The sequence below is a fragment of the Rhododendron vialii genome, chromosome 12a, assembly GCF_030253575.1.
Source record: "Rhododendron vialii isolate Sample 1 chromosome 12a, ASM3025357v1".
Classification (NCBI taxonomy): Eukaryota; Viridiplantae; Streptophyta; class Magnoliopsida; order Ericales; family Ericaceae; genus Rhododendron; species Rhododendron vialii.
The window spans coordinates 21,971,117-21,984,732 of NC_080568.1; the positions used below are offsets into that span (position 1 = coordinate 21,971,117).

The 13,616-nt window shown below is 38.1% G+C and overlaps 2 protein-coding genes across 8 annotated transcripts; both read left to right on the forward strand.

Moving 5' to 3' along the window:
• The first annotated feature begins 170 nt into the window (after positions 1-170).
• LOC131311188 (UPF0481 protein At3g47200-like) lies at positions 171-3,132 on the forward strand. Its single transcript, XM_058338536.1, has 2 exons — positions 171-980; positions 2,013-3,132. Exons 1-2 carry the CDS (start codon positions 396-398, stop codon positions 2,772-2,774), a joined length of 1,347 nt encoding a protein of 448 aa, XP_058194519.1. The 5' UTR covers positions 171-395; the 3' UTR covers positions 2,775-3,132.
• Positions 3,133-7,165: 4,033 nt separating this feature from the next.
• Positions 7,166-10,372, forward strand: LOC131311190 (glycerophosphodiester phosphodiesterase GDPDL1-like). 7 transcript variants are annotated; one of them, XR_009195434.1, is made up of 5 exons: positions 7,166-7,288; positions 7,486-7,556; positions 8,520-8,668; positions 9,470-10,100; positions 10,246-10,371. XR_009195434.1 is itself a non-coding variant. In XM_058338537.1 (5 exons), exons 3-5 carry the CDS (start codon positions 8,576-8,578, stop codon positions 10,250-10,252), a joined length of 405 nt encoding a protein of 134 aa, XP_058194520.1. In that variant the 5' UTR covers positions 7,166-7,288; positions 7,486-7,556; positions 8,520-8,575; the 3' UTR covers positions 10,253-10,372. The 7 variants fall into 7 exon arrangements, 2 of the variants coding, with proteins under 2 accessions (XP_058194520.1, XP_058194521.1); XM_058338537.1 differs by having other exon boundaries at positions 9,457-9,761; positions 10,246-10,372; XR_009195436.1 differs by lacking the exon at positions 8,520-8,668 and having other exon boundaries at positions 9,457-10,100.
• Positions 10,373-13,616: the final 3,244 nt, after the last annotated feature.

The following is a 13,616-nucleotide window of genomic DNA, read 5'->3' on the forward strand; positions in this document are numbered from 1 at the left end:
ACTAAAAAAACTCTCAGTAGACACACTGCAATGTATGTTGTGTCTGGTACTAATTAAAAAACTCTCAGTAGACACACTGCAATGTATGTTGTGTCTGGTACTAATTAAAAAACTCTCAGTAAATTGCGGGGAATGAATCTAGTTAGAGGATTTAGAAGGCGGCACTGACAGAATCCCTTTCAAGTCCCTTACTTAAATGTCAAGTGAGTGAGATAGAAAAAGGAAAAGACACAAGATGCTGAAGTCATTTGTAATTCCAAGAAAACATGATGCTTGTGTCTTTTACTCAAAGACCAGCTAGAATTCTATATATATAGGGTGAATTGGAGTGGAGTGGATTGTTGGGTAGTTTTCTGTACCTAGTGGTAAAAAGCCCCTAGTTAATTAGGAGGGAAATGGCAGAAAACGATGATTGGGTGGTAACAGTGAAGGAAGAATTGGAGCGAATGGCACCATTAGCCACTATCGGAGCTGCAGAAAAGCCGCACTGGGACAAGCGTTCAATATACAGAATCCCGGAGTCTGTCATGGACCAAAACATGAAAGCCTACAAGCCTCATTTTGTCTCGTTTGGGCCTTACCATCATGGCGACTCTCATTTGGCACTGATGGAGGAGCACAAGCACCGCGCTCTCCTCCATTTTCTCAAGAGATCCAATAAGCCTCTCGAGTCCTACGTCAACTCTCTAGCCGAAGTCGCTCAATGTCTTAAAGACTCGTACGAGTCACTTGATCTTGTTTGGGAAAGAAACACCAATAGGTTCTTGCAAATGATGATTGTCGATGGCTGCTTTATGATTGAGGTACTGCGTAACTTTACGAAGGCAACGAATGATTACGCTGACAGTGATCCAATCTTTAGTAATCATGGGAAGCTCCACATTGTGCCTTATATCAGACGAGACATGCTTATGCTTGAAAATCAACTCCCTATGCTTGTTCTCACCACACTTCTTGCCGTTGAAAATGAGGAAACTAAGGTCTATCATCTTATATCTCATTCCCCTTATGTTGTTTGCTTTGGATTGATTGATCTCCTAAATTTTTGCATTATACGACATACATAATAATTTGATATGATTGTCAATGTCTGGGAGTTAGGAGTTTGCTTCTCCTAATATCTTAAGTTTGAAATCTCTTAGGGGAACATAAACTGGCTTTGAGACCAGAGTTATCAAAATAAAGTAAGAGCATCTTCTCATCTGGGCTCATGTGGATGATTGGAAATATTTATTTTTAGAGTCCCTTAGTTATATCAATCCTTTAATAAAGAACCATATTAATCGGGACATTATTTTGCAAAATAGTATGCTAACACAAGTACCAAATCAGAATTCATTGATGTCAAGGGAAATGTGTTGCGATACGATAGTGTCTGTATTCGATTAACATGATCTTTGAACTTCGTCAAGAGTTTTTAAAATTGAAAGATTTGGACAATCAAAGTGAGCACGAGAAGTGCTCTCGTGCTCACTCATAACTGGAACCGATAGAGTCGAGGCCCCGTTCCATGACGAAGAAAAAGTATTTATTTTTTAAGAAGACAATTTCAAGCTCAAAAATTATGAATTTATTGAAATTTAAAAATATGCAATATGGATCTTGTTTGAAAGATCTCATCAAGATCTTTTATATGATGCAAAAAAAATTAAAAAATTATTTTTCATTTACATTATTTTTGAGTTTAAAAATGTAAAATAAGCAGTTTATATTTTAATTAAGAAGGTTCCTGGAACGGGGCCTCAGATCCTATAGGAAAATATACAAATTGATCGTGCATAAATGAAGTCATTTTTCTAGCTTATTAATTCAGACGTTAAGAACAAGATTTTATAGTAAAGATGTGTACTTGTTTTTAGGGAAAATGACGGCCAATGACATATTTTTATAATTAATACCTTTCAAGAATATGCTAAGAACAATTGTTAATGCTGAAAATGTTCTTAGCGGGTATTAATTATCAAAACACGTCATTGACCGTCATTTTCCCTTGTTTTTAACTATATGTGCAGAACGATGAGGAATTTTTGAACAAACTCATTCTGAAGTTCTGCTGCCGCAACGGGTTCTCACACAAGGCCCGCATGGGCAAATGCTTGCACTTACTCGATGTGCAAAGGAAGATCCTCCTTGGGGAAGACACAAGCGAGACAAAAATACATGAAGGCGGAGGCGGCGAGAGAAAAAACGACAAAAAGGGAAAAACAGACAGTGAAGCAAGTGCTGGAGGCATCGAGATCATCCGGTCCGCAAAGGAGCTCCACGAAGCCGGAATTACTTTCAGCACAAGCAGTACCCAAAGCCTCAAAGACATCACCTTCAAAGGCGGAAAGCTGAGGCTCCCGCCCATCGTGGTAGAAGACACTACCGCGTCTATGTTTTTGAACCTCATCGCTTTCGAGCGGTTCCATGTCGGGGTCGGGAACGCGGTCACCTCTTACGTCTTTTTCATGGACAGCATCATTGATAGTGCCAAGGACGTCAGCCTCCTGCACGACGAAGGCATCATCCAGAATGCCCTCGGTAGCGACAAAGCCGTGGCCGCACTCTTTAATTCCATTTCTAAGGACGCAACACTCGACCCGACCAGCAGCCTGGACTTGGTGCATAAGAAGGTTGATAAGCACTGCAACAAGACGTGGAACAAGTGGAAGGCGAATCTCAAGCACACCTACTTTAGGAACCCTTGGTCGACTTTCTCTTTCGCAGCGGCTATCTTGCTTTTCGTGCTCACTATACTGCAGACAATATTCACCATCTGGCCATCCAAATGATTCTCCATCGCTCTCCGTCTCCTCCAATGCTTTAAGCAGATCGATCCAAGTCTGCCTTCCCATCGACTTGGCTAATTTGCATTATTTACTTTGATTGCTTGCAAAATAAGGACCGTGTGAGTCTATTACAGTGTGCTGTGTGTTTTCAATAAAGTGTTTCCCCAGGTTGGTAAACAAAAAGAACTTGTTTACAGAGGAGGTGCAAACGTGGGGTTTGTCATGTTTGCATCCCTCCATGTGTGGGCCCCATCGCCATATGTTAGGCTATAAGTAAGGTGTTAGGCTATAAGGAGCTTTGCCTTGTCTTTGCATTAATTAAGAACTCATAAACTTCCTCTGCAAAATGAATCATTAGTTATGGCATCGTGTCTTTTCTTTTTCTTTTTTCAAAATAACAATTACTTCAATGATAACAAAAAAGAAAAAAGAAAAGGTACACAAGATATAATCACCTAGAAGATAGTATTCATCTTTAATTAAAAGACTAGAAAACTGGAAAGGAGCGTAACCTTTCTAGGTACAAATACCTAGACGACTGCTACCTCTTGTATTGATCATCCTTTTCTCCCTCCAACGTACAAAAGGAAACTCGCACCGATAAAACACATACTTCACCCTAAGTTTCGATGGAAGTCCAACCGAAAAATAAAAAAAATAAAAAATATTAGTTCGCACTTTTGGCAATTAGGCTTACATTCAAGGGCCGGGTAACATTTGGGCTGGGCTTACATCGCATATTGATGACACTTGTATACATGTATCCAAGTCTATCCAATTAGTAATTTACGGGCTGGTCTAGTTTAGGAGGTCCAATTCCCTTGAAGTACAGGCCCTAATTAGAAAAAGTATGGGTAAGGATTTCTGATTTTTTGTCCCAAAATTGCCCCCTCCTTCCTGAATCTTAAACACATCTCTATCTCCTTTCCCCGCCTTCTCTCCTCCTTCAACGCAGCCACCACTGCCGACGACTACAACAAATTACACAATTCCCGACTAAAATTGCCGACTAAAACAATTTTGGTCGCCAAATATTAACCAATTAGCGACTAAATATAAATTAGTCGGTAGAAGTGATAATTATTCCTGACTAAACATATTTTAGTCGCTAATCATTTGTTTTTGCGGACTAAAAGTAAGTTTAGTTGGGGAAAATTATTTTTTAACCAATTTAAAAAATCAATTAATAAAATACATTTTCCCGATTAATTGTTGTGGTCGGTATTTATTCATATTAGCCGACTAAAAATACATTTAGTCAGTAAAAATCATTTATAAATCATTTAAAAAAATCAATAAATAAAATATATTTTCCCGACTAATTACTTTTGTCGGTAATTATTAATTTTAGCCGACTAATAATATGTTTAGTTGGTAAAAACAATTTTTTACAAATTTGAAAAATCAATAAATATAATATATTTTCCCGACTAATTATTTTGGTCGGTATATTGATTTTAGCTGACTAATTAGAAGTTTAGTCAGTAAAAATCATTTTTTACGAATTTAAAATATCAATAAATATAATACATTTTACCTACTAATTAGTTTTTTCCGACTAATAATAATTTTAGTTGGGAAAATATGCATTTTTCACCAATTTTAAAAATTAACAAATGAAATAAATTTCCCGACTAATTTATTTGGTCGGGATTTATATATTTTTGCCAACTAATAATAGGTTTAGTCTGGAAAAAATAAACTTTTTACGAATTTTTAAAAATCAATAAACGAAATATATGTCCCGACTAATTAGTTTGCTCGGCATTTATTTATTTTTGCCGACTAAAAACAATTTTAGTCGTGGAATATCAAAATTTTCCCCCTTTTTAAAACTTTCAAGAATGGAAATATTTGTTTCGACTACAATGATCACAATGCAACTTTCCCGATCAAAACCATTCATTTTTTTGTCCTTCTTAATCATAAGTTTTTCGTAAAATTTTGGCTTGATCAGGTTAAAGTAGCCCCTTTATCGGCACACAAATTCTTAAATTAAAAACAATTCTTGTTTGATTAAGTGTCTACCCATATGGGATTAAGTTCATTTTTGGTACAAATGATCTTATTCGTATTACGTCAAAGATAGATGATTTCGATTGCCAAGAAAGATCTCAGGCGAGACTCATTTAGTGCATTATAACACTTAAACGTCTCCGAACGCATTAAAAAACTTTCGATCATGTGGTCGCTGATATCGAATGATCTTCGATTTTGGTGACAATACTACAATCGGTAAGATGTGAAATCCTAACGATTCAGATCGAGCATATAAAAAATGACTCGATAGCTACCTTTGCAATCTATACGTTTGATTTACTTGATAATCAACTAAGCCTTATGTTGTATTCATTGTTATAGTAGCCGCACGATTGCAAGACCATCATGACGATCGAGACCGTTGACTTTGTTGCACTTGTGGAATTATTTATTCTCGAAAATTTGCAACTTGACCAGATTTAGAAAACCCATTTATCGAGACATGAACTCATTAGAAAAATAGGATTTTCCTTTCGATCAATTGTCCAACGAAAAGTTATCAACTATAATCTCGGTAAGAAAGATACAACCCATAAAAAAATTAAAGATATATTGTTTTGATCGCGCAAAAAGACCTCAAGCGAGGCTCAGGTGGTGTGCTATAAGACTTTATTGCTTTTGGACACAATAAAAGTTTTTCGATCGTGTGGTCGCTGATATTGATCTTTGATTTTGGTGACAATAATATAATTGGTAAGACATGAAATTCTAACAGTTCAGATCAACCATTATAAAAATATTCATAGCGATAAAGTTTGGAGTTTGTATGCAATGGTGACGCAATTAGAGCCCACTAAATATTTTCCCTTAAATCCGAAATCAGACAATTGTCCATTAAGTTAATTTTAGTCGGGGACATTGTATATTTTTTTGCTCCAATTAAATTGAAATTTTCGTGAAAAAAATGGCGGCATTTTGATAAGGGGCTAGCTATTTGCAACCACAAATTTCCTATACGTAGCATGTTCTAAAATTAATCACTTTCGAACAAAAAAGTCCTTAAAAAAATGGACAAAAATACCCTCAATAAAACGACATCGTTTTAGGTCATCTTCCTCCCTATTCTTTTTCCCCAACCCATCTCCCACCTACCAGTCTCCTCCACCACATACACTAGCAAACCCCCCCCCCCCACCTCCATAACCGCCGCACCACCACCAGTCATTGCCACACCACCACCACCTGCTATGGACAAATCAATTTGGCCTGCTTCCCTCCTGTTGTTTATCACCTTTTCGATCAAATTCCCCCAAATCGTTACCAATGAACAGAATCAAAATTGAAAACTGTAAAATCTGGAATTGAGGTCTAGTTCCACTCAATTTATAAACTTACAGAGGTCCAAGAAAAGGAAAATCACCCACCACTGCCACTGCCATCCAACCCCCATCACCACCTCCACCGAAGCTCCTCCGAAGCACGGTCAAATTGCGAAAATTGAATCGCCCACCTCCGAAGCTCCATTGCCAAGATCTCTCATGATTTTCTCCATTTCTCTATCGAGAGAGATTGATCGATCAAGAGAGGGAAAGAGATGGACCTTGTGCATCTGAAAATTTCAAAAAAAATTCCCAACATAATCGGATACACATTTCTAAAAAATTTAGACAATTTCAGATTTTAAAACTTGAAAATGTTTACAAATTTCAGATTCTAATACTCGAACACTTTATAATGCATACTGAGGATGCGTCATGTATTTTTTTTTTTGTTTGTTAAAAACGCAGATTATGACTGTTAAAAATGCAAAAAATACAAATTCCGAATGCGTCATGTTCCGCAGAACGAATTCACGAAATGCGCGATCAACATCGCGCATTTTGCTAATGTGCGATGGGATTGGGTTCGTCGGCGAAGAAATGCGTGATAGTTAGGTTGTAGTAGAGGAGAGAACGGGGAGAAGGGTGGTGATGGTGGGTGATGCACAGTTGGTCGTGGTGTGGTGCGGTGGTGGTGTGTAGTTCTGGTGGTTTGAGGGAGAGGAGAAGAGGAGGGAGAAACTGATGACAACAGGGAGATAGAAGGGGAAAAGGGTGGTGATGGTGGTGTTGGTGCTTAACAGTAGAGGAGAGAACGAGGAGAGAGAGAAGGGGGAAGGGGGGGAGGAGGAGGAGGAGGAAGATGCATGTTGGGTGGGAGGGGTATTTTTGAAAGTTTAGGGATATTTGTTATATAGAAAATTGTTTTAAGATTTGTGGGTTAGGTTTAGAACAGGTTAAGCTTAGAAATTTTGTGGTTGTAAATAGTCGGCTCCAAATGAAACGGCACCGTATAACCACGCCTGCTCTAACCCACCCCTCGGTTTCGTCACTCGCCCAAATGAACGGCAATTTTCTCTTCCTCACATTTCCCCTCTCCCGATTGCGCTCTTTCTCTCTCCCCGCTACTCTCGTCAACAACGACAGCAAAATCGACAACGGCGGTGGAAACGAACAACTCGACGACAGCACCAAAATCCTTTGGGTTTTCCGGTTTCGGTATCTTCTGTTCTTCTTGTTTGGTTTGATTTCACGTGAAAGGAAAAACTTTTGGAAAGCCCTAACATATAGTAATCTGTCTTATCAGACAAGACTTGTTGGGCTTTTGAATTCTAATAGTGGGTATCGTGTGGAAGCCTTTGTTTTCCCTTACAAAAAAACTCTGATTAGCTGGAATTTTTTTTTGGGTTTCTTAGGGACAGATCTGTGAGGCTAGGAGTGGGCAAGACAAAATAATCTGATTGGCTTGTGTTGAAGACTTTGTATGGTATTCATGCTCTTCTATACTCGAATCTATGATTTTATTGTTCAATTCCATACTTGGCATGCAACTAGCACTGAATTGAATCCATGAGAGAGGGTTTTAGAGGTTGGAGTTGGGTTTAATTCCAGGAAATTTGTATATCTTATGAATATGCTAAACTATGTTTTTGACCGAGTTGAATCTGTCATGTATTTGAGGAATTTTTATCATTGATGTGCCAATTGTGTTATTTTCTGGTAATTTTACTGGAGATGCCTCTATGTGTTTAGCATATGCTGTAAAAATTTCAGAATTTTATATGAGGTGAGGAAAAAGATCAAAATCATGCACCAAACTGCTGTCAGCTGTCAGATTCGTGTATGTGCAGACAGCACCGACACGTCTTGAAGAAACGAACATATCTCCTAGCTCGGGTATCGGTTTTACGTACCGTTTCTTGATTCTGAAACTAGATTTACATACCTTTTTGAATATGTAAGGTTTGTGCCTTAAATCCTTCTAGGCAAAATCAGCTTTTGTTCCAAAGTTAATGGTTTGGTAATTCTGGAAATCTGGGCAGCTTTTGGAGCTATGTTTTTCATCAATTTTATCATAGTTGAATGTGTTACTGACTATGGGTTCGCATGGGTTTTAAACCTTGGTCAATTGGTGATGTTTTGGTGTTGGAATCATTGGAAAATATTGAGTATGTGATTTTTAATGAGCTTTTGAACACATTTATGGGTCACTTTTTCTACACCAAAACAGAAGATAGAGACTTTAGAGACTAAACTGTGGGCTCGTGAGAAAACAATAACCTCGCAAAAAAATCCAGTTTAACCGGACATCATATATATAGATATAATGAACCACTTATAGCTCAAAATTACATTTGCCTCTATTTTGTAGTGTAGAAAATACCGTTTGTTCATGTATCTCTAAATGAATTGTGAAATTGATTTCTTAGGGAGGTATTGTTCTCTGCAGCATCTACAATATGGACAGTTCAAATTTGTCGTTGGGCAGTTCAAATTTATAGTTGTATGTCCAGGATAGGACCAAAAAGTAATGAAGTAGGATATGGAGGGGAGCTGAACCCCAAGGAGTCTCAGGGGGAAAAAACAGATAACCACCAGGTACAATGAAGTAGTACATCCAATTCTATTAGTACATTCAATTCTGGTAATACGACATTTCTAGTTGGATCCATCAAACGGTCACTTTCTTTTGTTTTGGTAAATTGTCTATTGGTCACTTTTGCTCCACTAAAAAGAGGACAAGTTAGAGAGGAAATACTCGTGGACTGCTTGTTACGTTCCCTTATACTGGATACGAATCTGCTCTTTTGTTCTCAGACATATTAGTCTTGTGTGTGGCTCTCTTTCCTTATCTCTACCTAAACCCCCCCATCTCTTTTTCCAAACACAAGTACATAAAATGAGCATGCCAAAAGCCAAAAAAGAAGGATTAATCGTTCAATATAATGCGTGCATTATCTCTAAATTTCTTCCCTTCTGTTAGTCTTTCGAAATCAGTGTTAAAACCAAGAACCATGTCCGAAGAAAGGAACGAGAAGCCGGAGGAACAACAACGGCAACAGTGGCCCAAACTAAAGCTACCGGAGTTGCTATACACGGACATGATTAGGAAACTACACGAAGTGATATGGCAATATGTTGATTAAAAATAGTTTTCCCTTTAGTTAACTGTTTGTTGGATATGAATTAACTATCTTGATTTCCTCTCCATGCCACTGCTTCCTGTAATTTTATTTTACCAGCATTTATGTTAGTTTCTTGTTCAATGTTTCCATCTCATGATAGCTTATTGCTGACATATTTGTCCTGCTGTTCCATCACAAAACTGAATTTTATTGAATTGGTCTGCCCGTTTGGGTTTCTCGATCGACTGACTTATTTATTAGTTTGCTTTTGTAGGCAATGCACCTTTGGTAATAGCACATGGAGGCTTTTCAAGGCTGTTTCCCGACTCCAGTGAAGCTGCCTACCAGATCATCGGACAAGTTAGTTTAGCCAATGTGATCTTTTGGTGTGATGTGCAACTCACAAAAGATGCAGCTGGCGTTTGTGCTCCAAATCTCAACCTTGCGAATAATACTGACATCTCAAGTATTTTCCCAAACCAGAGCAATACGTACTCAGTAAATGGGGTATCTATACAGGGATGGTTTTCTGTGGATTTCACTCAAGGAACTTGCAAGTGTAAATTGTAAGTGTGGATCTTTGCTTGTATCTCTAATAAGTTTCATGAAGTTGAAGTACCTAATATAAATGACATTCTTTCTGCTCTTGACTGTATTTTTTAACATAAGGGATGACCTGTAGTATTGTATAACAGTGATAGAACTCTGTGTAAGCACAACCCTTAACCCTTCATATACCCTGTGTAGTACAAATATGTTAATCAGCATTGTGAATAATTTGAGGCAATTGAAATAATTCTATAATAACATCACCCGTTCTCCATGTGACTGCCGTTAGTTTCCTCATGTAGATACCAACTTTGATTTACCATTACCTTATTGTGGCAGGGAATCTCTACTCTTGGGTAAAGGTAAATTATACCTTTTTAGATGTGTTATTTCACTCGTAAAATTTCCTACTTTTTATGAATTTGTTTATAACTCAGTGTTTAGATCAACCTTATCCGCAATTCGACTAATTATACTGTACTTTACCGTGACATAACATAGCCCCTGATGGAAGACTTACCAGTTCTCTAACAAAGGCGACGCAAGGAGGAGCAGGAGGAGGAGAAGAGTCAACTGGAGGAAGAGCAAAAGCAACGTGAGGAGGAACAAAGGCGACTTGTGAGGAGGAACAAAGGTAAATATTTGTTGGCCCTTTTAATCGGGAAAAAATAAAAACTCATCTCTTCTGTATCAAAATTGTTATCAAAGTTTTTTTTTTAAAAACTTACATGTTCTGATAATGTTGGGGCAAACCTCATGAATTCTTGGTACCAGTTAGTTTGAGAGACATGTAACAGGAACATAGTTTTTTTTTTATTTATTTATCGGCAACAAGAACATAGTTGTGAGGATCAACTCAGTCCTAATGCTTCTTGGGCTTCCTCCAGATTCTCCTCAAAAGACTCGGACACTTCCAATATAGAAATAGTACTTGTATTGGCACTCTTTGTTGGCTTTACCGAACAAAGAATCTTTTATGCTTCATGAATAAGTTGTAGTTTTTATATCAATCTCATAGTCCATTGAATTTGATGTACTTGATGTTTGATTATTAGCTAGTGTTAGTATTTCATTTTTCCTGTGACAAAATTTTGAAATTGCTGTTGTGCTTTTGTGGTTGCAGACTTGTCCTCTTGGTGAAATGCTTGAAAAGGTCAAGATCGGAGGATGATGGGTGCATAACCATCTGAAGGAAGTTAGAGTTCGTGGATTTTGTGGGAGCAAGTCTCAGATCGAGTTTGCTATGCACTTGGTGAAAAAAGCTATTGATTCTTGAACAAATGGTAGTGTGACCATTAGAGTGAATCTTGTTTTTTGGTCATCCGTTTATTGAAGTAGAACTTTTTAGTATTTTGCGGTCTAAGGGTTTGAATACATTTTGTTACGAAACCTAGATTTTTTTATTTTTCCATTGTGGTTGGACGCGTTATTTTGCGCTCTAGGAATTTGGATACAAGTTGTTTAAGTATTTGCTGGACACCTCTACTTATGAAAGCTTGTATTTATTTTTTGGAATTTTTATTTTGTATTAATTGCATTAGGTTGGCAATTTTGTGGATGTAATGATTGTTGGTTGAAATATACAGGGAATAATTATGTGAAAAAAATTTGTAGAAAATTCTGGAATGACAAATTGGTATGGAATATTTTCCGACTAAAGTTTAGTCGGCAATAGACCACAAATTAGTTAATTCGAAAAGACATTTGCCGACTAAACAATTATTCGGTGATAATTAAAACACATTTCCCGGCTAAAGTTTTGTCGGCAATAAGCCATAAATTAGTTGATTCGAAAAGACATTTACTGACTAAACAATTAGTTGGTGATAATTGAAACACATTTCCCGACTAAAGTTTAGTCGGCAATAGGCCACAAATTAGTTGACTCAAAAGACATTTACCGACTAAACTATTAGTCGGTGATAATTAGAACACATTTCCCAACTAAATTTTAGTTGCCAATAAATCACACATTTACCGACTAAATATCCAAAGGGAAAATTACCGGCAGGAGGCGTGGACCAAGATTAATCACCAATAGATGGTCTCGACTCTTAAAATCACCACTTTCATGACACAAACAAAATTATTCACCAAGACATGGTATGAGAAGTTGAATTGACAATTATTTCCTCCCTTATGTACCAATAAAATCCCTAACCCTCATTCCCCTCCCAAATCCCCAATCGTCTCCTCACCGACTCTCCTCTTTCCCCTCTCTCTCTCTCTCTCTCTCTCTCTCTCTCTCTCTCTCTTTCTGATAAGCCCACAATTGTGGTTATATTCGAGCTTATCTCACTCATTTTTGGTACGCGCGCGCGCATAACTCTATGTTTTTGAATAATATTGCGCGAAAGGTGCGTTTTTGGTGTTTACAGGTTCTTTTCTTTAATAAGGCGGATTGTGCGCCGTGAACTTATCCCATCATGAATCGGGGACCCATGAGGTATAAATGGAGCGTTAGCGGAGTTCGGAGGAGCTGTGTCGAATCGAAGCCCCGGAGAGTTTGGAGAAGCCCAAAAGAAGCTGATAAAGTTTCATAGAAAAGGAAGTTCTACCGGTAGGAGATCAATGCCTATCGGTATAATCCCATTCCTACCGGTAGGAGGGCCTGCTCTACCGGTCCAACGCCTGATCAGAGAGGTCACAAATTTGCACCATTCAAGTTCTACCGGTAGGAGATCACTGCCTACCGGTAGGAAGCCAGATTGTTCAGTGTCCTCCTTTTGCTCGAAGCCGTTCTACCGGTAGGAGATCAATGCCTACCGGTAGGAGTCCTCAGTTTCTGCAGATTCTTATTTTCTTTTTGTTTTTCTTTTGTAACTTTAAAGGGGTGCTATAAATACCCTTTTGCACGTTTTTAGGGTTATGTTATGTTATTGGACATCAGCTCTTTCTCTCTCTACCACCTCTTCTCACCAACTCTTTTCTCCTTCATTAATGGAGCATTGATTGGGGGATTTGGAGGGTGATTGCTTTCATTAATGTTGTAAGTTCCTTCGGGATCCTTATTAATCTAGTTTTTCTTTATGTTTTCAGCATGATTTCGTGTTCTCTCATCCGAATCCTAATACATATCACTTCTCCTTTCATTATGTGTGAGTAGTGTAGCAAGGTTAGGTTATGGGATGATTAACATTCTGTAACCAGGGGTGTGGCTCGTTCTCCTCTCGAGAACTCCTGTTTTCCAGCTTAAACATGGCAAGGACCGATTTTATGAATCAAAACTTTGAGGTGTTACTCTCTTGGATCAAATGTAGGCAAGGGTTAATCTTCTTGCCACATTTGATACCTAGAGCTATGTCCCTCCTCGTGTTTGTCTAAATGCCCAAAAAGGACCCCAGACATGTTTAGCACTTTCGTTAAAAAGAGAAGAATCGAGCTTATCCTTGCGTTACGGGTGTTAGTTATCCCTAAACCGAGCCTTTAGTTTAATCTCCAGTCAAAAAGCCGTAGTTAGGTTAAGTAGCCAGTTAACCAAATCTTTCAAGTTGACCATCTAAACGCCAAAGATCGGTTGGCGGTCCTAACGCTAAAGCTCTCTACAAGCTAATCTCTAAAACAAGTTATAGATGCGCTCCCTGTGGATTTGACCCCGGATTTTCGGGTATTATGCTTTCAACCGACCTAGCCCTACGCTTGGGGTATTCTTATTACAACACACATTAAGGTCGCAAGCATTTTTGGCACCGTTGCCGAGGAGCGCTTTCTCTAATAGCTCATCTTGGAGGTTCGCCAACCCATTGTAAGTATCTTGTTAATTTTTACTTTGTGTGATTTGTAAGTAATCTAGTGGATACCTCTAACTTGAGCCTCTCAAACGTGAGGTGTAACGAAGCTAGAGTAAGTACAAATCACCTTTTCTTATCGAG

Coding starts and splice junctions, on each gene's coding strand:
- LOC131311190 (XM_058338537.1), top strand. CDS start 8,576: ATGTCCAGGATAGGACCAAAAAGTAATGAAGTAGGATATGGAGGGGAG. Junction 8,669..9,456: donor AAAAAACAGATAACCACCAG/GTACAATGAAGT, acceptor CTTATTTATTAG/TTTGCTTTTGTAGGCAATGC.
- LOC131311188 (XM_058338536.1), top strand. CDS start 396: ATGGCAGAAAACGATGATTGGGTGGTAACAGTGAAGGAAGAATTGGAG. Junction 981..2,012: donor TTGAAAATGAGGAAACTAAG/GTCTATCATCTT, acceptor CTATATGTGCAG/AACGATGAGGAATTTTTGAA.